At 51.8% G+C, this 22,480-nt stretch overlaps 1 protein-coding gene across 13 annotated transcripts in view; it reads right to left on the bottom strand.

Annotated features, from left to right (window-relative positions):
- The window catches only part of LOC105499838 (BCL6 corepressor), a 129,502-nt gene that overhangs the window by 19,915 nt on the left and 87,107 nt on the right, over window positions 1–22,480 (bottom strand). For 9 of the 13 annotated variants that reach the window (XM_011772733.3, XM_011772652.3, XM_011772668.3 and 6 more), the window contains exons 2-6: window positions 9,079–9,204; window positions 7,655–7,733; window positions 3,555–6,386; window positions 2,847–2,900; window positions 2,179–2,365 (exon numbers count right to left, since the gene is read on the bottom strand). In XM_011772733.3, coding sequence (XP_011771035.1) covers window positions 2,179–2,365; window positions 2,847–2,900; window positions 3,555–6,386; window positions 7,655–7,733; window positions 9,079–9,164 — 3,238 coding nt within the window. In that variant the 5' untranslated portion in view covers window positions 9,165–9,204. The remainder of the gene's footprint in view (window positions 1–2,178; window positions 2,366–2,846; window positions 2,901–3,554; window positions 6,387–7,654; window positions 7,734–9,078; window positions 9,205–22,480) is intronic. The other 4 variants (XM_011772745.3, XM_011772685.3, XM_011772714.3 and 1 more) reach the window with 1 other exon arrangement.

Below are 22,480 nucleotides of genomic sequence, written 5' to 3'. Positions count from 1 at the left end.
CCATACTATCACTAAGAGTCAATGAAAATCCTAACCACGGTGTTGTCCAGTTAATTCAGTTTTCCTAAACAAGCCCTCCCAACAAGATGCACCCACATGCAGGCAGCTGAGGCCATACAGGCAGCACCTGCCATCTCAGAAGCTACTGATGCTGCAGGAGTGGAAGGGAAAGGCTTTGGGGTGGCATCCTCTACCCTCTTTGTGACCCCTGCCTGCCCCAAATCCCCACCCCAGTTTCCATATGCTCACAGCTTGGCTCTGGGCCACAATGACACCCACGAGAGACGTGATGGCCGAGATGGCTCAGTGAATTTGCAGCGGAACGGATCCAGCGCCTGCTGTCCCCTGGATGAGATGGCAGTGGCAGCAGCAAGGACAATGTTTCCTCTAGGTTTCTCCTCTCGATCAACCACAAACCAATGGTGCCCCAGCTCTTCCTTGGCCCCAGTATTTAAAAAGGAGCCTTCACCCTCCCCCACCCCTTTTTCTGCTCTCCCTGCCATGGCTCATTACCTGAGGAGCACTACGTGGTGACTTATGGCTTGCGAGGCCCCGGGTGCTCCAAGAACCAGCCTGTTGGTACGAAGCTTGGAGGGACTTACAGAAGGGGAAAGGGAGGCCTTTCTAAATCATGTGGGGCTCGAGCCCTGCTCCCCATTAGCCACACCGAGTTACTCAGATGTGAATGGAGGGTCTGGCCACGTTACTCAAAAACCAGAGCAAGGGCAAGAAGGCTGGAAGCTGGCTAAGTTCCTGTCCCTTCCTCCAGGCCCCCAGCCATCTACTCAGAACAAAGAGGGATTCTCATGTATGGCATTCCCTCTCTTAGAAGCACCTTCCCCCTCAACTCGGCCTTGCCCACTTCTCCCAGGTCCCTCTGACAACCTTCCCAAGAGCTGGTGTTGAGGCAACTCAGAAGGGGGGCTGCGAGTTGGCAGCAATCATCAGGGAGGGGCAAGGCTTTCTTTGCCACTTCACCCAAGAGTGGCTTGGACTTGCCGCCGCCCTGTAGCCACCCTTCGAGGAAGAGTGAACAACTTCAGGTACATTGAGTCCCTGTCACTTGAGTAAGGCCACCACCTACTAGCAACAGAAACTACCTTCTTCAGCAATGACTTACAACAAATCAGTCCTGGTTTAGCTTACCCAGGATCCTGGCAGGTGGCCTTAGTCTGCTCCCAGGGATGAGCTGGAAGTGGAGGGAGGGGTGTGTGCTCCAAGTAGCAAGAAGCACACTCTCCCTGATCACACATTCTTCCCAAACTGTGTCGGGCACCAATGAACTGCGTTGTGAATGTCAAACCTCCGATGGCCCATGGTGGGGAGCTCTCAAACATACCCAACACTTTCAAGTGTCCTGTCTCAGGAGGACTTTGCACCCACTCCTCCAGTTAGTTCACCCAGACACCCTAATTCCCCTTCGCCCAATGAGGTTTCTCATGTTGCAAGCAGACCTAAAGCTTCAAGCTTGCACATTTAAAAAAGCTACCGACACACCTTACCACCCTGGAAGACTCCTGGGCAAATCCCAAAGTCAACCCTGTTGGTTGGGGGAGCGGTGGGGACGGGACCTGCTGTAAGAACCAAAGGGAGTGTCCTGAGGAAGATACTAGCTTTCTCTTCACATCACTTCCCCTCCAAAATGCAAGTTGCCCTCTGTCCGGTGAGAAGAGCCCCCTAATGCATGCCAGGCTGTCTTGGATTCTGTGGCCAATTCTCCAATTCTCCCCCACCCCCTATGGTAAATCATCATGCTCTTCTTTATGGTGACTTCATTCTACTTCATTCTATGTTCTATGTTCATTCTACTTCAACAACATCTATGCCTTTGGAGGGAGAATATAAGGACTCTCCATTCCACATCAGACTGTCACCACAGGGGTGGGGCAGGAGATGGCTGGGAAGTGTCATTCCACTGCTACAAAATACAACCTGTCCCTGTACCAAATTTGCTACTGTCATACCTCTGCTACATTGTGTTACATTGGACTGTTATCAGCTCTAGAACCAGTGCTTCTTTGGAAAAAAAGATGTGTCCCAGGAAACTGTCTTTCACAGACGCCTCATTTCTGGTTGCCACCATTCATAAGGACAGTCGGCCCTTCACTCCATGCATGGCAAAAGCAGCCCATTTCTCCGAGTAGACGCCAACACAGCAAACTGCTCAGGTTTACTTACATCTCTCACTTTCGTTCTGGTCGGCAATGGACTCCTCCAGGGCGACCGACTTTGGCTTTTTGTCCTGATTTCCTTTCAACCTTTCCCAGTCGGCTGGGCTGAATTTGCACATCTCGGAGTCTTTGGTTGCTGGGTGGCCACCTTCTCTTTCTTTCATCTCCAACTCTGAGAAGCGCATCATTGCACGCTAGAAAGAGAATGGAGATGGGAAAAAAAAAAAAAAACAACACCTTACCATAAAAGCTATTTCATTTGCCTTATCTTAAAGGAAAGTATTTTCAAAGAAAAGTGCCCAAAACCAACCACAATTTATGAGATGTAACTCAGATATTTTAAAGTTTAACAGATAAAACTTAAGAGTATCTATATGTAAGTAGTCACACATTCTTTATTCATAAAGTCATGTGTATATAGATATATATGCGGTGTGTATGTATATCCACACATACACTATTGCATACAGACAGACATTCTCTTTTGAAGGTAAATAAAACAAAACGAAAACACAACGCAAAGAAAACAAAACAAAAAACACAACAGAAAAGAAACAAAATACACAATGAATAAAGACGACCATGGCCCACAAACTTCCCTTTGTATATTTGGAAATGAAATTTAACTCAAAAGGTTTATGTAAGATTCTAGTAATAAAAATTTGAAGAACTGACCTCACAGTAAGCAGCGGGTAGACATAAAATACTGTCCTCTTGTAATCCTTCCATCTATGTAATTAAAATGGGCACTCAATGGATCATTTAGATAACTTCATCCATTTTTATAAGCATAAACCAATTTTTTTCTTAACATTGCAAAACAATTTGGCTTTATTCATCTTTTAATTAAAAGTAAAATATCTTAAGGAAATTCCTATACAACATCTACCATAATTCACTAGCAAATTAAATACACACTGTATCCCTTTAAGCAACCTTTTTTTTTTTTTTTCCTTTCTTTTTGGTGAAAAATTTGCATGAATCCCACAGACATGCGGCTGCTACACATCACCAGGTATCAAGTAAGGCATTCTAAGCAGCACTTCTAGGTATATTTGTTATCTTACAGGCAGAGAAATCAAAGCAATTGATAGGTAAACGTCATGCAGTCTTTAGATACCCTTCACAATAATTAAAACATCTGTTATCAGCAATTGAGTGGAGTTCCCTTATAATCTACAGAATAACTTAAAGCATCCAGACACGCCTCAGTGCTACCGCTCACGTTCTCTTACTGGCCACATTGCATACATTCAAATTACCACAAGCTTCATTCACCAAATCTGCCTGGTGCCCTGCCCTACCATACTCCCCCAGTCCTCTTTACACATTAAAAAACTGACAACCGGTAAAGTAACTGAAATTCAGGTGGGGGGGGCTCACCTGCAATGCCCGCTGCTCCCGGCTGAGCTGACTGGAATCTGCATACAGTTCGGTAGTGACACATTTGAATCGGTCACCCACGTAACCCGCTGAGTTGGCGATTCTCTTTGCCAGCTTAGATGGCTTCGGTTTCAGAACTTTGCCATCATTTGATTCAGCCTCATCGGCTCCATCTTTGGTGTAGGTGGGGGTCACGTCCACACTTGGTGGGGCACTGCCCACACAAAATGGTTTGGGATCCTCCTGGGTTTTACCAAAAGTTACAGCAGGGCCATCGCTCCCCAGAGTTGGCTCCAGGAATGGAGTCGAGACTGGCAACCCTAGGTTCTCTTTGTTGGTACCTGCCACAACACTGTCCTTGCTTACGCTGAAGACTGGCTGTTTGAAAGTGTAAGTTTCGTGGAAGTCACTGATGCGCCCCAACTCCTCTCTCAGGGCGATGAAATCACGGTGCTGCTGCAGGGCCGGCTCAGCTGAAGGCTTAGGGGGCTCAGCGCTCTGGCCAACGCTCTCTGCTGCAAAGCTGGGTTTGGACACGTTTGTCTCAGTTTTAGCATCTGGTTCTTCTCGGAGAAGGTCTACGTAGACAAGCTTGTCGCTTTTGACAACAGTCTTCCCTTGATTCCAGTTGGGGTTTGGCTTTAGGTTCTTGTCGGTGGGGACGTCTGGATGTAACTTGGTGCTGCTCGTTTCCAAAATCTCGGAAAACCGATTCCGGAGTGTTGGGTCCTCGTAGCGTGCTCTCTCGTGGGACCGGGACCTCCTCTCTGGTTTCTCCTCTTTAGTGATCTCTATGGGCGTGTGTGGTATCAACATGGGATGCACCATGCCCAAACCCAGGGCATCTTGGTAGGTCACAAACTCTGGACGGCCGGTGGGCAGCCCATAGGGCAGTCCAGGCTTTGGGGCAAGGTGCCCAGGAAAGAGACTGCCATTGGGTAACAAAACTGGATGAGGGTAGACAGGTCCTTTGCCATGTAAAGAGAGGGGACTTACGGCAATGCCCTCGGGGGCTGGGTAAGGGAGGTAACTCCTGGGGTAGGGAATTGGTGGGGACCTGAATGCCTCATTTGGAGACAGAAATATAGAGCTTGGTGGAAGGCCGTTCTCGTTTGCTTTGAAACTCGGTTCTGGGTTGCTGGCTTTGGCGCCCTTGCTGCTGGTGCTGCTACTGTGCTTGGCAGGAGTGGCCGGGGGCTGGCCCACGTGCTGAATAACGGATGGTGTGGTGTCTACGGAGCTCCTGCTGGTTTTGGTGCCATCGGCATTGGCATTGGGGGCGGGTGACGCAGAGGCTGGGCGGCCTGCACTCGACACTGACCCTGAAACGTTAGTAATGACGGCATCCGTGCCGCCCATGCGCGGACATGATGAACTCCGCTGCTGTGGTATTGCCCAGTCCAATGCCTTGTTTTTCAGTGACATGCTTTTGCCATTGTTCTCCTCGTTAGGACTTGGCCCGGGCACCACCCAGGATGAGGGAGCAGTGCTGATGATTTCAGATCTATAGATAGCACAACCATTTCCTGGAGGAGATAGTGTTTCTTTCGGAATCTCACTTCCGGAGAGCACTAAGCCACTTCCAGCCCTGCTGTGAACCAGGACTGTGGGAGCCATCTTTTTCATGTGGTCAGCTTTGGAAGCATCTACATCCACCACTTTAGAAGACAAGTCTAGTGGCTTATCTGTGACATCTTTGGTAACGGTCTGCTTCTCCAACAGTGGAGGTGAGCTGCCGTCTTTTCTGTCTTGAACTGCTGTCTTCCGGGCGTGCCCGGGCACTGGCTGGGCACCTTCGCCCCCTTCCGGAGCCTTGGGATACTTGCCGTTGGAGAGCCTGGCCGCGGGGAACTCGCTGCTGACTGTCATGTATGGCTTCGACAGGGCAACTGAAGGAGAGGTGGAGATCCTGGCATAGTGCTTGTGGAACTCCGAGTAGGTGTCTGCAGAAGGCTGGGTGGGAAGGTGGACTCGGGGTGAGGGCCGAGGCGAGGGAGGCAACAGGAGAGCTGTGTCCCCCGGCAGGCCACTGGTGACCGCCTTGGCAGAGGGAACCCTGGGCTGCTTACTGTTCTGGATGTGAGGATAGGCGTGGGAATCAACGGGATTCCCAGGGCTGACGCCCATCTTCCACGGGAGGCTTTTGTCTGCGCAATGGACGAGAGGCGGGATGGCTGGGGAGGCTGAAGGTGTCGAGAGCCTCATGGGCGATGCCAAGGACGATGGGATGTGGGGACCGACGTAGTGAGGTGGTGGCAGGTAGAGAAAGCGCTCCCCGTTGGTGCAGACTGGAGAATACAGCGGCTGGGCCAAGCTGTAGGACTGCTGAGGTAGCAAGGCCTTGTACATGTTCAGTGAATACTTATTTGGCGAGTCGAGGAAAGGGTAGATGGCTGGCGTGGCACCCTCCATATAAGGATTGACCCAGGGCAGCCGCAGATAACTAGCACCATTGATGTTGAGAGGGCTCTGTTTGTCGCTGGCAGGTCTGTCCAAGCCCAGTGTTTCTGCTGTGGCTACAGCACTTTTTTGTATTCCAGGCGGTGTTTTGTATATAGCACTGAAGCCATTTGGGGGTTTTCCAGAGACAGCGGAAGCCTCCACTGTCTCGGGTGTATTCGGTTTGAACTGCATCTCTGGATTTCTTTCCGAAGAAAACCCAAGGCCACCTAGGGTGCCCGTGGCGGCCTCCCGACCTTTCTCTGAGCCCAGTCCACACAAGCTAGAATAGACGATGTTTCCGGGGACCCGGAGCCCTTCTCGGATCAGGCCAGTGCGGTCCATGCTCAGTGCTGCCAGGCCATCGATTCTATGGGCCGTGCTCGCATCCACCTTTGCAGAAGAACAACACGGGTGTTACTGGGGCACTCCTTCAAGGCAGCAGTACCCGAAGACACTGCCAACTAGTTCAACGTGCCATCAGCCTTAACATTCAAGCAGAAAGGGTTAAAGACTGGCTTCAGGGGGTGGGGATCTGTTTCCCCTTCCCTTTATCCAAACCCCTTTGCTGCCTGCCTTCTCACCTCTCAACTAGTATCCTGGAAGCAGGGAAAACGTTGGTCCCTTTGGACTGGAGACCCATACATTAATTCAGTCATCTATTAAGTCTGAAGATTTTGGCCAGGCACGGTGGCTCACGCCTGTAATCCTACCACTTTGGGAGGCCAAGGCAGGCAGATTGCCTGAGCTCAGGAGTTCAAGACCAGCCTGGGCAACAGGGTGAAACCCCACCTCTACTAAAATACAAAAAAAATTAGCCGGGTGTGGTGGTGTGCGCCTGTAGTCCTAACTACTCGGGAGACTGAGGCAAGAGAATTGCTTGAACCCGGGAGGTGGAGGTTGCAGTGAGCCAAGATTGCACCACTGCACTCCAGCCTGGGTGACAAAGCGAGACTCCGTCTCTAGAAAAATCGAAATTAAAAAATAAAAATTAAAAAGTCTAAAGATTTTTACCTTCTCAGCAAAAGTTATTTGCTACAACTGAGAAGCCACCAACTCCAAAACTCTCAGCATCACCCTCATGGGGTACAGAATTCACACTAACCCTCCCTGGGCCTGTTAGGCTTGGGGGTGGGTGTTCACTTCATTTCCCCTGGGTGCAGGAAGGCATGACTTAACAGAACAAGAAACAATCTTCGATGGGACAACAGGAACAGAAGACTTTAGCAGCCTCATTTCTAAATCAATAAAGAGGCCATGGGTCAAACTGTGGTTGTGTCTTCTGACTTCCTCTCCCTTGTGTCTGAAGTGACGGTCCTGTGTTTCTTATTTTACTGGAAAGGTAAACCCTAAGGGGCTATTTGGAGGCTGGAAATTTATCCAGCTGGGAACGCTGATGTGGCATTCAGCTTATGGAAGAAAAGAGAGTACACATCCCACCAGTCACTAGGGGACAGGGACATGTGTGGCGAGGCAGGAAGGCAAGACAGGAAGAGCTTGGGTGGGGGCCTTGTCCTGTCGCAGAGGCCTCCGACTCAGCCCTGCTCTGAACCGCCACCCCTACCCCATTCCCCACCCTTTAAAGGCCTGCAAATTAATACGATTGATTACAGATCACTGATATGCAGATATGGCATCAACAGAAGCTGTTAATCTCTTACCACGCTGTGGTTCAAGGGATTCTCTTCCCTCAGTTCCAGTCTGGCTTTTGAAGCGTCACCATCATTTACAAGGATTTTCCTATTTAAAAGGATATACCAACTTCATGAAAGCATTCCTCACTAAATCTATCTTTCACAGATCTCCCCAGAACAGACCAGTTTCTACTAACCCAATTCTTAAAACTGTCCTTAACCCTCCGTCCCCACCAGCTGTCAATGGCCCATATTGAAAGTTGCCCCCAAATGGTGATTCAACTTGACCAGGAAAAACAAAGGAAATGCAAAGCTTTCATGAATCACAAATATGATGTCCCCAAGGTAGGTAAGCCAGAAATTAAGCAAAACCACTTCTCCCTCAAGATCTTTTTCTCTAGAGGTCAAGTAGGCCAACTGGAGCTCGGCTGTCCCAGCCAACCCTTATAAACTCTCCTGGAGGGTAGACATGAAGTGGTAACACAGCCAAATACCAAACGGGGCTGGAAGGCTGGAGTCTACGGGCTGGTGGCCTCAACCACTTCCGTTTTACCCAGGACGGTAGGCTTTCAAAACTTTTCCCAAAACAAAGTTAGGGACCATGTCCTAACCATGGAAACCGGTTTCCATGGTGATAAAAAAGCCGTATTTGACTGCCTTTGTCAAAATGACAGGGGGATACACGCTAGTATCATACAAATGTCAGCTGTTCCAGGCTGAAGAGGAAGCTGCACATCTGTGCCAGGCTGCTGCGGCTGCCCTGGGACTTGTTATCAGAGAGCATCGATAAAGAAAGTGCTTGGTGCCAACTTCCAAATCCCCAGGACAAAAATCGCTGACAAGCAGCAGAGGAAAAGTTCCCTCATTACCCCAAAGAGCAGCTTCAATCATCTACTGCTTAGCTGCCTCCACCCCACACTCCAAAATTACTGATTAGGAAGCATAACAGAGCTGTCTGGCGACCAAAAGCAGGTGCCAGTGGCCTCCTGGAACACGCCGCAGAGGACAATGAGAGATCCTGGGCTTCAATGAAGGAAAAGGGTGGCTCTCTCCCCATTTATTACTGAGCAAACTATTTGTTTTAAAAGCACATCGAATGCTGCTCCACCTGGGCCCACACTCCTGACATTTAGAGTTAAAGCAGCATATAGACTGGGATTAATTCTCCTTCATAAATATGAAATAATAAATTAAGGACGAAAGTGCACTGAAAGGCCGCTTTAGGGGCTAATCTTTAAAAGGGCGGCAATGCTTCGCTGAGCCAGGTTGCCTGTTAGAACTGTAAATCAAGAGCGGCCGACTAGGCAGGAGCTCTTTCTTTCCCACCCCTTTTGGGCCCACGGTGGCTGTGAGAAGGTGAGGGGGGCTTCAGCATGGACATGGGCTCCACTCAGGAGCGTGAGGAAGGTGCCCACTCTCCCCTCAGGCCTGGCCCAGGTGGGCGCATTCACCTGTCTTCGCTCGCCCCACACATGCGGACCCTCTCGCTGTTCATCCAGCTGTGAACGTTCCCATACAGGGGGGTTGCTGAGAGCATGTCGTCTTCTGGGATGGCAGCTTTGCTTCAAGCGTCTAGTCTGTTTAAAGGAAAGAAAAAAAAAAATCCCAGGAGGTTCAGTAAAGGAGAGCCAAACAGGGCGCTTCTTTCTAGGTGATTCATACAGGATGCAGATCGGGAAGGCAGGCTGTGCCTGCTGTCTACAGTGGTCTGGGAGCCAAGGACAGACACCTGACTCGAAGGGACAGCGAAGGGGCAGGCAGCTTCCCTGGTAGGAGGTGCTGGGGCTGGGGAAGAAGTTTAATTCGAAACAGGCAGCCTCATCCAAGGCACAGAATGCATTCAGGACACACCACAGCACCCGCCCACCCCCTTTCCTCTCAAAGTGTACAGTGGTCATTCATTCTTGCCACTTGTTAAAGAAGGTAGAGAAGACTTGATTCAACAAGGGGAGGCTCTGACAATAGGTTCAGGGATGCTGCATCACTGGGAGGCACACAACTGATCTTTCCTGGGGCCAAAAGGGTGCAAGAAGGGTGAAAGGCACAATAGCGAGGTGAGCAGCAAGTCCAGGTCTCAAACTACCTGCGTTTCTAGGGCTGAATTTCCAAGGCTGTCATGTGTGCAACTTACAGATTGAGGGTGAAAAAGAATCGGTGGGCTGGTGACCTGTCCCACCGGAGCCCTGGATTAGATTAAGCACCTAACCCGGGTGGTTTTGCCTGGAAGCTACAGAGGGAGGCGGCTGAGTAATTCAATGACGCCTGCTCGCTGGGGACGAGAAATCATTAGCGAGCACAGAAGTCTTAGCAGCCCTGGCTGATGGGCTCCAAGCCGCTGGCACATGGGGAGCCAGCAGAAGCCACCCATTTTCCACCTCCTGGGAGGGGGAGGTTGCCAAGGCAGAGGAGCTCAGACCACCTCCCACCCCCTCTTACCTCCTCTGCCCACCGCCCCCACCCACATCACATTCTAGTTTGCTGCATGAGTGAAGGGTCAGGACAAGCTGCATTTTATTAACAGGATTATCACGGCGCGTGATTTATCCTCGTGCAGGATTTTAATTGCTCTTTGGAGGTTGAGCCGTTTCTTTTGACTGCGCTTCAGCCCATATCCTGCTGTTAAATGCTGGGTTAATAAGTAGGGGAGCCTTTAATGCCTGGGACCGATGGCCCTCGGCAATTCCCTGCTCACAAACACATCTCAGTGTCCCTTGTCCGGACTGGCCATGGCATTTTTCCACGGGACCCAAACCTGGGTGTGAAATAATTGGTGTGCAGATCATCAGGGGAACTTTCTTCTCCTCCCTCACACACCCACCCACACAGTTTCCGAAAGCCCAAATGTTCCCTAAGTCGACACATTTCCTTTGTTAGAAGGAAAAAATATGCAAATGCTTGCTTTTACACTTTAGCACACGGAGCAGACTGCCAGGTCGGTTGGGTTGGAGGCACCAGGTCCGGGGACTTTTCTGTGAGAGTGACTGAGGGTGGGGGTTAGGGGGACACCTGGGGGATGGAATCCCAAAGCCGGTCTGTACTTCCTCATTTCTTTGTCCTAACTAGGTCTTTTGTCCACCAGCATCCCCCATGGGCCCCCATCCATAGAAGAACGTCTGTTAATCAAAATCTACATACACCGACACACCACGTATAGTTAGAGCTCAACAATGAGGCTGGAAGAGAGAGAAAGGGTCCAAGAAAAAGGCAGAAATCTGCAGAGGCATCAGGCATGATGGGGTTCTGGAAAGCTACTTCCCTAGGAAGGGTCTCCAGACAGCAGCTCTTCCAGTGGGCTAGCCATAGCGCCCCCAAAAGACTGACTCGGCTGTTGGGGAAGGTTCTATAAGGGTTCGTGGGCTTTTCTTCCATCTTGCAAATACACAAATCAAGTGGGGAAGGCCACCACTAGTGCTGGGCAGACCACAAGGCACATTCAATGTAGTGGCAGTGTCCCCTCTCCGGCCCCTGCTGCCCCTTCTAACAAAAGGAGGACATCCTGGGTAGGATAACAGAGAAGGTGGAGCATCATTCCCGGGTGCCAGTGTGTCCCCGTCATCAGGCTACAGCAGTGGGACTGCACCATGCCATCCCCTCACTGTGCCATGATGAAATGCAGACATTACATCATGAACCAAAGAGTCACTCAATCAAACCCCCAAGAAAAGGATGAGGGAAGAAGTGTGTGCCTAATGAGCCTCCATCTTCTGGTGTCCCCGTTCTTAAAAATTGGCCTCCCCTTTAAAAAAGCTGCCTCCGGCCGGGCAAGGTGGCTCACGCCTGTAATCCCAGCACTTTGGGAGGCCGAGGTGGGTGGATCACCTGAAGTCAGGAGTTTGAGACCAGCCTGACCAACAAGGAGAAACCCCGTCTCTACCAAAAATACAAAATTAGCTGGGCGTGGTGGCGCGTGCCTGCATTTCCCAACTACTAGGGAGGCTGAGGCAGGAGAATCGCTTGAACCTGGGAGGCGGAGGTTGCGGTGAGCCGAGATCGTGCCGCTGCACTCCAGCCTGGGCAATAAGAGCAAAACTCAAAAAAAAAACAAACAAACCTGCCTCTTACCCACCTCCCTTAAGTAGACACCTCGTGCAAAGGACCTCCTGGCACCTTCTTGGGAAACAGAATCATTATACTGAGGCCCAGCCCCGAAAAGGCCAGCGGCTGCTTCCCTTCAAAGGGCCTTTCTTCAGCAAAGGCCACCTGGACTTAGCAGAAATGTGACTGCGGTTTACAGGCACCTGGACCTACTGGGTGCTTTCAAAGCATCTCCCCTTCTCCAGGGCTCCTCCTTCGGGGTTTTCCATATTTATGGCGCAGAGATAAATGATACCAGCCATCAGAACGAAGTGTTCTCAAATGCACAGGGTCAGATGGAGGGTTGAGGCTAGCAGAGCGGTTCACTGTCATGTGTGTGTTTGCGTGTGTATGTGTTTTGGGAGGAAAGGGGTGGAGGATGGGGCTGAACATAAAAGCAAAAGGGGGGAACACATTGTTGGATCCTGCTATGGACTTGTGCACACATGCGCGCGCGCGCACACACACACTTATAATCTTTAGCTGCCCCATGAACTTTTTGTGAACTGTTTAAAAGTGGAGGTCTGTTGAACAAACAGCGGCGCCACTGCCAGCCATAATTTCATTGCAACAAGCTAAAGACTTTTAACTCTTCGGGTTCCTGGCCAAAGATGGAGGAGTGGAAAGGGCCAATGAGCAACGGCTCTGGCTCGCAGGAGGCCCTCCTCCTGGGTGACAAAGAGCAGTCCAAACCCACAAAAGCAGGGGCCTCCTTTGCAAAGGCCATACAGCTCACACCAAACCTCTACTGAAGAACAGGGGTCACCCTTACCTACACCCCACCCTGGTTTCTCTGGCATGTACAATGAAGGGGACATTGCGGTAAGAAACAAAAAGAGACTCGGAGGCAAAGTATAGGGACATTGAACTTCTAGAAGCTGCTGTTGAAATAGCTGGGGCCTTTTTTTATACCTCTAAGGCCAAGTGCTTCGAAACTGATGTTGCTGACCCTTGGCAGCAGAATACGGTGGAGAGGGCAAATGATCTGATTTCAATGACAAACAGTGCCTCAGGGTGCTTTGCAGCTATAGATGAAGCTCGTTTGCTTTTATTTTTCAATGCCCACCTCCACCCCCCACTTCTTCCAAATGCAGGCTATGCTTCCAGAAGTGCCAAGATGTGTGAAGTCACTCATGAAAAGCACTTTACAAGCACCAACCTGTTCCACTGTGAGCTGCGAAGCTGCACCTTGGATCTGGGTTTTAACCCCTTTTTCTAGTAGTGGAGAGAAGTGGATAAAGGTGCTGGATAGGGATGAAGGGGAAAGAGGGCTGAGAAGAGGTCAGATGGGGAGAATGTGGGTCTCTAAAGAACAGACTGGGAACTGTTCCAGCTGCCTGCTGGAACATCCAGGGCCAAGTGGAGAGAGCTGGCTTGCGAGAAGCAGGCATGCACACTGCACACTGCGTGGTCTCTAGCTCTTAGCACCAAGGAAATGGAACGCATAGGAGAGCTTGGGTCACCCTCGACAGACTCTTGAGTAGTCATTCGCTCCACAGCCAAGGGTTATCATGAGCGCACTGAGCTTGGCCTGGACACTGGGGAGAAGGGCCTGATTGGCAGAAGGGAGTCGAGGGACCAAGATCATAAGCCATCACTCCAACCTCGGCATCCTTCAGTAGGGGCACACCCACCCTCTGTGAAAAGATGTGAGGGCAGACCACAGGTCCCAAGTCTTGGCCCCTTTCCTTTCCCCCCACCGCCGCCCCCTCCTGCACTAGGCCACTTTCCACTGCCCCCACCCTTGAGGCGGCGACCAGTTAAAAGTCTGCGTATTACACTTGTCAAGTAGCACTGACAATATGGAAAGCATGGCCACCAAACTACCTCTGCTCACGCCTCCCTGCTGTCCACACAGGCACTGAGAGGGTGGCCCATCTCAGGGTCTTTTCTTGGGATCTCTCTCACTAGGTTCCCCTTGTCCCCACCGGCAGCTATCCAGCAGTTAATGGCCAGAAGGACTGGAGAGGTTCGCAAGCAAGGGCTTCCAGCTCAGGTGGCCAGGCAGGCATTCCCAGCCAGTGTGCTGGGGTCCTCTGGCCCAGGACTCTTCAGGGGAGGGGTCTCGCTACTGCATGGCTGGTTCTCTGTAGAGAACATGGTCACCACAGCCTCCCGGCTCCCACCCTTACCCACCGCGTGTCTCTGGGCAGGTGGCCGAACCTCTCCAACCTTGGTCCCCTCTGTAAATATTTGGCATTGTGTTTTCCAAAGGATTAAGCTGCACTATGGACTTGAGTTTTGCCTGGCAATAGCTGGTGCTGGCCACGTTTAACCTCACTAAATAGCATCTGACTCTACTAAACATACTGTGTAGTAAGCTCCAGAATCACATCGCTGTTTCTTTGGGGCAGTACCACCTCATCCTGAGGGGGAGACAGAGGCAGCAACAGAGAGGGGGTCAAAGCAGGGAGGGACCTTCAGCAGAACTGTGTAGATTTTACAGAAGCCCAAAGCTCACCACCCGCCAGCCCTTCCTGGGGTTGCTCCAAACACAGACTGCGTCACAGCAGCAGCGCTGTGCTCCGGGTTTCAAGGAAGGGACGGGTGAAGAAGTTCCTATTTTAGGATGTGAGGGGTGGGGGTGGGGTGTGTGGGGGTGGAAGATGAGAAGAAAAAGCTCTTCCGGATGTGCAGTGTGGCATGGGTCCTCCAGGTCTGCTGGGGAGTAAGAGACCCCAAGGCTGCCCCCCAGGTCCCTGGGAGGCAAAACCGCAGGCTTCCAGGAGTGTGGTCGAGGGAGGTGGCTGGCCTGGTCCCAGCCCCTCCCCCGAGAGAATTGGGGGTGAGGGAAGTGATCCAGCCGGCCCAGGTGCTGCCTTTTGGCACACTCCAAGCCACAGCCGTAGCCTGCAAGGGCATCCCCGCCCACACCTCCAAGTTTTGCACTAGTAAGAGGGAGGGGGAAGGGGAAACTCGCTGGCCCGGACCATTCGAGCACCCAGATACCTTCCCGGCCTCCTGCCGGGGCGTCGGGGTCAGAGCGGAGAGCCACATCGGCTGGGAGCGAACTTGGCCCCGGCGAAGAAGAAAGGGGGAGGGGCGCCCCCTCCCCGGGCTGAGGCGCTTCAGCCCGGAGCGTGATCGGTCGGCAACAAAGGGATTTTCTCTCCCACCACACACACCCGTGCTGCTCGGGGCTCGCCCGCTCCTCCTCGCCGCTCCTCGGCGGAGGTCCCAGCGCGCGGGGCCGCACCACGGCACACACCCACGCCCTCGCGGCGCGCCCCCGCCGAGCCTTCCAGGAACTCCAGCAGGCTCCCCGGAGGCGGCCCGACCTCCCCAGTTCCCGACCCTAAGTAACCCCTCGGACCCTAAGATCTGGCGCGCTCTCCGTGGTGCCCCTTCCCGAGGCCCCGCCGCACCTTCTGTCCCCATCAACGAATCTGACGAAAGGAAACTTTGGGTGGGCGCAGGGAGAATCCGAGACCTCCCGGGAAATGCCGCCGAGTCCACCGGGGGAATGGGCACGGCAGACCCCTCCTCGCAATCGTTCTGGGTTCCCTTCCGATCATACTAGAACGCTGCTGCTCTGGACGCTTCCCCTTACAAAGATGTGAGCCAAGTGTCGCCTACTGTAACGTGGGAGGGGTGCGAATCTCGGGGATTGGGGTCCGGGGTGTAATCTGCAGGGACTGACCCCTAAGGGTCGCTGCCGAGCCTGTAATGCCCGCTACACTCCCCTCCTCCAGGCAGAGCCCATGGCCCGGGGTCAGGTGTCCCCAACCTCTCTCTCACAGGCCAATGGGGGACACTTGCCCTTCTCCCAGGGCAATCTGTCCAGGCCACCCCACCAGCTTTTTGTTCCTTTCACTTTCCTTCATGGTTTTGCCACAGGGGGAGTCAGGGAACCACGTGTGTATTCAAGAGAGGGCGAATTTAGAAACAGGTGTCCCCTCACAGGAGGCCACCCAGCAACAGAAACCCAAGTCAAAAGCCAGGAATCCCTCCTTACTCTTCTCCCCACTCCACGCAAAAAGAAACCACTTGCCCCCTTTGGTCTAGTCCTTGCAGAACTGGGTCCCCACTTGGGAGTCTACACAACCTGGGGGCAAATCCAGAATAAATGTTCCACACCACGCCTCCAAAGACTGTGTCAATGAACTTTTGTTTTCACCAGGGCTTTGTAGGAGTAAAACAGGAATGCCTTCGCCGCCATCCCCGCCCCCCCACCACCGAAGGGAACAAGCTATACCGTAAGGCTAATAACAACAGCTATCATTAGTATACAGAGGAAGCACAAAGGAACTTTTAATGCATAAAAGATGCCTAAAAGGCAGGGGTCCTGCGATCTGCAAGTGAGTCTCTCGCTGACTGTGCAGAGCCTGGGAGTCCCAGAAAGGCTGGGATGAGGGTCAGAGAAGGAGAGGGGCACCCACTTTCTTTACAAGGAACAATAGCAATCCCATGTCTGCTACTCAGTCATGGAACTCAGAGCACCCAAAACAAAGCCATGGAACAACTGCGGTATAGATGGGGCCCCATGAATTTTTGTAGCTGTTCAGGGCTTAATTGCTCCTCCTTGATCCGTGGGACTAGACACGACACCGCCAAGGTTAAAATGCCCCGAACAGCGCCGAGCAGATGTGAGCGAGCTGGCAGACGCGCAAATGAGGCCTGCCTCGGAGCACGATAACAAGTGACTAATACATTGCATATCGTTGAAAGAAAATTATTTTTCTCTAATTTGCATTTGCTTGGGGGAAAAAAAGCCAACGCGAGTCCCTCCTCACATGCACAAGTCTAATCCTGGAAATACAGCCCGGCTGCTTTAAGAGAGCTGGAAGGAGGGAAAGACTGCCAGTGTTTTGGCGTTGCAGGCTTGTTTATCTTTCCGCCTTTCCTCCAAGGCGAAACTCGTTTTGCAAGCAACATTCCTACAGAAAATGGCACACGTCATAAAAAGAGACCAATTTATAGAACTGGCACCGAAGTTCATGTCTCACTCCAGAAGCATCTCCCAGCTCCCCATCGGAAACCCAACTAGATGTAGAAGTCCATGTTAAAACTTAGAGAGTAGACTTGGGGAGGGGGCGGTGCTGGGCGGGGGGAGGAGAGAATGAACTAGATTTGCAGATACCCTGTAGGCTGTACACCCAGAGGCCAAAGTCATGCGGAAGGGTAGAATATAGAATTAAGTCAGCCCTAAATGATGTTCCAAAACGCAGGGAGGACCAGGCAGGTGCCAGGGCTTGGAAGGCTTCAACCTTGGGATTCACGGGGGAGAGGAGTGAATTTTTACACCCAGCTTGCCCCAGGACGGTCCAGAGGCAGGTCCACATTCTTTGCCATCCTAAGTCCACCTGCTTGGGCCAGCCACGAACCTCCAGGACTGGCCTAGTGGGTAACTGCCGCCACCAACTGCTCTCCCTCCCACCCTGGCGCCTCTCTGCAGGGCCTGGCAGGGTACCAGGAACTCAAGAGAAAGCCTGTGGCTGTGGGCATCTAGTTGATGAAGTCAGAGTAGGTGGTGCTGTGGGCAGGCTTCAGGACGCACCTTTGCGTACTGCAGTTGAAGGCAAATGTGTTCTTGAAAACGGGAAGGCTTGGGAGAAAAGGTTAAGGCATGTGGGTAATCAAAAGCCAATCTGACCTCCCTTCCCCCCAAAATACACCCCCTTCAGGGTACTGAACCTGCACACTTGCATTTCCAAGCTGGAAACAGTGCCGAGTGCACAGAACACAGCACCCGCCTGTCTCTAACTTGTCTGAATAACAGGGCCATTTCAGAGGGGAACAACGGCCTTCAGAGCCTCTGCAATTTCCAGAAAGCTTTCAGTTAATAACACATTCTTTCCAATAAGCTTACTTAGGGCTGAAAGTTATTTTCCCAAATCTTAAAAACTCTGTCACCAACAGCTGAGGACCCAGTTCAACGGATCCTGGCCAAACCCCACCAACACGGTGACACTCACAGCCCCGTGGGCCTTCTCCCGCCACCTCTGCCTCACCACAAGTTCCCTAAACCACAACATACAAACCATCCTGCACCCCACCACAATCCTGGGAAGTCATAAAGATGTGTATTGGGGATGGGGGGTGGGTGTGCCGTGGAGCTTTCTCTCATCTGGGGATGCGCTGGCCAGAAAGTGGCCGCCACCTCTGCAGCTCGTCCATGGGCCTGCATAGTGCGCGCTTTGTGTAAGTGCTGAGGAGGCGCAGCGCTGCTCGCGCGCCAACAGCTGTCACATTATTTGCACTCGCTGTAAACAGCCTTCACATTCCCCCCTTACCACATAGTTAAAGCCAGACTAACAATCCACAGTTAGAGATCAAACCAACAACAGCAGCATTGTGTCTGCCTTCGCACCAAGCCCAGCAGCTGGCAGGTTTCTCCGGAACAAGGGACCCCTTCTCCCCCTACCCCTCCAGGCTCCAGCCAAGGCTAGCCAAGGAAGCATGCGTTTGTCAGCGCTGTTTGTTAAAGCAAAAGAGCACCGCCATTTCGCAGAGATTTCCGTGTGGCTCATCAGCCCTCTCCGAGAGTTTATTCCTTCTGGAAGCTCAGGGAAGCATCATGAGAATAAAGGTTACGGAGACTCGTAGGGTTGGTTTCCATGCTCAGCAAAGTGGGGTCTGGCCAGGCTGGGGCCGGGACAGGGAGGTCTGCCCCTCTCCATGCCATGTCACAGAGGCCAGACAGGTCTGCGCTTTCTGCAGCCCTCAGAGGAATGCTTCCTGTCTTTCGGAAATTGCCCAACTCACTGAATACTTACTGGCCGCCCCACTGATCAAAATGTCTCCTTTATGATTTTTGGTTAAGTTGAACATTTCCATAATCGTCATTATTAGTGCAAATTACACGCCTAATCGGTCCTTAAATAGATTTTAATTAAATAAGCATACAAGGCTCATTTTATGACTTAAGAAAGGCATTACTTTTCGTTATAAACTTTCCACCAGGATATCGAATAACGATAGCAGACAAATACTTATTCTTTGAAAATCACCAATAACCGATGGGCAGAGTATCATGAAACATACCCTGTTCTACCCTCTGGAATCAAAGCTGAGACCAGACATATCACAGCGGTACAACTTTCCTCCTGGGATGGGAGAGAGGATTTCTTCCTCCAAAGCACTATGTCTGTCTTCCTTGTGGCCAGTAGAAATAAACCCCCAGTGCTGCTTTCCCTACCCATCTGATGAGATTTCTCTAGCTGATGTCCTCTAGCAACCACTACTCCCCCACCACCTCCATCCATTTTCCACCCCTTTGCCTGCTTAGAGTCCTGGTGCAAAGCGGGCAGGCTGTGCTTGTTAAATGCTGTGTAAAATGCTGTTAATAAAATAATAAATACAAAGGATGGAGGCTGCTGGTTCCACTGGTGTTTTGACTGGAAATGCCTTGGCACTTGTCATGTGTTTATGGGAGGGCAGACAACGCTAGGATTTACATAGTTTGGACATTTCTGTACTTCATTTATTCTTTCCTAAATGACGTAGGCCTCGAGCTATTTCAAGTTTGCATTTGTACAGAACTGTTAAATGCCTAGGAGTTTCTCCAATTAAACCAAGTTTAAAATCAGACCCAAAGCTGGAACATACACTCAGACTTGCCCAACTCCACCTTCAGCCTCGGTGGCTGGAGAACAAACAGATCCTCGAAAACAATCAGTCCTCGAGCTCCCCACCTTCACCCCCCTCTCCAGGAGGGCCCCTAGGGCAAAGGTTAAGGCGTCTCTAGATTCCAAGCCCGGCCCAGGCTACACACTGAGGCAATCATTGCAGTTAGGCGCATCTTGTCCATAGACTACCTTTAAAATCGTGGGCTAAAATCGGGGGGAAACTGCTGGCCTGGTAAAACCCACTGTTCACAAAACAATGTCAGCAAAGGCTGTAAGGCATTCTTTAGAGAGGGACCAGGGATTCGTGCCTACTGAAGCTCTTTCAGCACAAAGGCTTTTAGGGGAAGAAGGGAAAAAGAGGGAGGAGGAGGGGGAGAGGAGGAGAGAAAGGGAGGGAGGGCTCCTGTTTCAGAGCAGGCATCCCCTGAGAGTCAAGAACCAAGTGTAGCTTCAATCAAACACTGACTTTCCCTCTGGGAGTCGAGTAGGAAACCTGATCACAGTAGCTTACTACCGGCCTGGATCCATACAGGTCTGGTTTTCTTCTCATGCTAGTAATTTTTTAAAATACATATCGATATAAAAGAAGCAATCCCTGGCAGACTTTGTTGAAAACCACATTGAGCACTCATAACATCCGGACTTAATCCTTATCAAACAAACCACAGCACCTCTGGCCTCTGCACCAGGCCACCCCCTCTCACCTCTTCCAACCAGGTCTTGCCCCTCTAGACACCATCGTTCCCCCCATGAAATAATGCCAGGAAGCCTTGCCAAAGGGTACCCAGATACTGGCTCTGAAATAAGTTCCTAACCATATAATGATCCCACTTGGGGGGCGGGGGAGAAGCAAGTCTTTTCATATGGAATCCTTTAAAAGGCAGAATGCAAACTACGGTAACAAAGGGAAAGAGGAACCCAGGAAGACGGACCTAGAATACCCTCGTAGGGGAGATTAAATCTGCATCCTTGGGTCCCAGGACACAGACCTAGCAAGTCTCAGGGGGTCTCAGGGGCAGCAGGGAATGGAGGAGCAACCTATAGGAACATGACAAGTCATTCAAAGCAATTATTCATCCTTGAGGCCTACTATGCGCCAAGTATTCTATTTAGATCCTAAAGGTGGATAATTATTCCTAGTCTTACAAATGAAAAAACTTACTGGGGCTCAAAGGCCGTAAATAACTTGCCCCCAAGGTCACACAGCTAGTAAAAAATGGGCCACGGTCAAACTCAGTCCTGGAGTTGCGGAGAGGAGCCAATTATTGGTCTAATTGTGCCATTTGAAATCCTGATTTTCACATACTGTCTCCTCTGAAAAGCTTCCTTAGGCCTTATGTACCCAAGAACGAGATAAAGAGTGTTTAACACTTACGTTACTTGGTCTACAGTGAGCCTCGAACACAGTTTCTCCTATATCTAGTCATCTCCTGGTCCACTCAAAGTCTTTCACCATTTCCCCCTACATCCTACAAATCTCCCTACGTTGTTATACGCTGGTGTAAGGCCAATGCACTCAACAAGCCTCCCCTTTCCCATCCCTCCAGCACCCCAGAATAGACAGGGGTAGGTGGGTCGACTCCTTTCAGGTCTCTGGGAAAAGTGCTGACTACTGGTACTAGGACCTAGGCTTGCCACCCCAGTTTTGCCACATAAAGCAATAAATCAAATTATCTAGATAGAGCAAAAGCCATTTGGAGGAAGCTCCTCCATCTACCTTTCCTAGGATTTAAAGGAAAAACCCCAGGGAACAAAGTAGTGTGGCAGAGGGAATTAAGATGGAAGACGCCAGCAAGATGTTCTATTGGGCCACCCAGAGTCCCCACAAAAGCGCAAGCCGGGGGATGGACTATCTCGTCCTTTCCCCAACCTTTCTTCACAGAAGCGCCCGGCGGCAAACCTCAGGGCCCAACATCCCCTCCCCATCTTATCCCCAATTTCCGGGTCTGCCCCAGGCTTTCAGATGCTCCGGGAACTACCTACACCCGCGGAGCCTGCCAAAGCCACCTCCGGCTCTGCTCGATGGGGAAGGGCAGGGGCACCAGACACTCGGACTTCCCGGCCCTGGACTGGTTACTCCTCCAGACGCTGAAGCTCCGGATGTGCGAAATGGCTCCGCAGTGCGACCGGGTGTGCAGGGGCCTCGGCGGCGGGAGGGACTGAGGGGAGACGGCGGCGCCGGGGCTCTCACCCCGCTAGCCAGCTGAGCACGCCCCCGCAGGCCGGCCGCCCCTGGCTCCAGGCCAGCCCTCTGCAAGTGGCGTTCTTTCTCTTTTTTAAACTTTCCGGCCGTGGCGAACGGGCAGGGTTTCCAGCCCTCCCCGGCCCCCACCCAGTTCGGGGCGGGGCGGGGCGGGGCGTGCCTGGCCCTCCCAACCCCTCCGGGGAGGCGATTCCCCCCCCCAGTCCCGGGCACCGCTAGACTGCGGCCAGGGCAGACGCCTTTCTCCACCCCACCCCACACCCGCCTACTTTGGCCACCTGGAGAGGACGGCTTCCCGAAGCGATGGCCGTCCAGCCAAGCCTGGGACCGCAGCGTCCGGGGAGGAACTCCCTACAGCGCCAACGGTCCTGGCCTGCCCGCGGTGCGCTCTCTCAGAAAGGTCTATCGCTCCGGGAAGGGGGAGGGGGGGAGAGAGCGAGGCGGGAAGGGGGGACGGGCTGCTTTTTTTTTTTTTTTTTTAACTCTTCAAATGCAAGAGCTTTTTGGTGTCCCTAGCACGATTGCGAGCGCCTGGCCAGGCAGAACAATAGAAATGGAGGGGGGACGCCGGAAATGGTGCTGGAAGACCCCTATAACCCTATAAACCTCTCCTCCCCCTATTAGTTCCTATTAGCATTGAAAGATCCTAGTGACTTCAATGCAAAATTGTCTTTTTATAACTTTTTTCCTAAACACATCCCCCCTCCCCACATGAAATCACAAGGGCAAAGATCGCTTCCAAAGTTGCGACCTTCCGAGGCTCCAGGGCCTCTCACCCGCTCCGCCCCTGGCACCCTGACCTGACTCAACCCCATCCCCCAACAGTTCCCCTGGTTTGCACCTAGACAATAAATTTAGTTTAATTTAGCTTCCGGTCTTTAATTTTAGCAGGTCTCCTTTTTGCATGCAAATCAATATGGCAATTACCATCTAAAAGCTCGCCCAGCCCCGGGTCAATGTAAATTGATCATTGTCCGCCTTCCACAAAATAACATCGGGAGTCTGTGG

The sequence above is a fragment of the Macaca nemestrina genome, chromosome X (genome assembly GCF_043159975.1).
Source record: "Macaca nemestrina isolate mMacNem1 chromosome X, mMacNem.hap1, whole genome shotgun sequence".
Lineage (NCBI taxonomy): Eukaryota > Metazoa > Chordata > Mammalia > Primates > Cercopithecidae > Macaca > Macaca nemestrina.
This window is presented reverse-complemented; position numbering and strand designations above follow the sequence as displayed.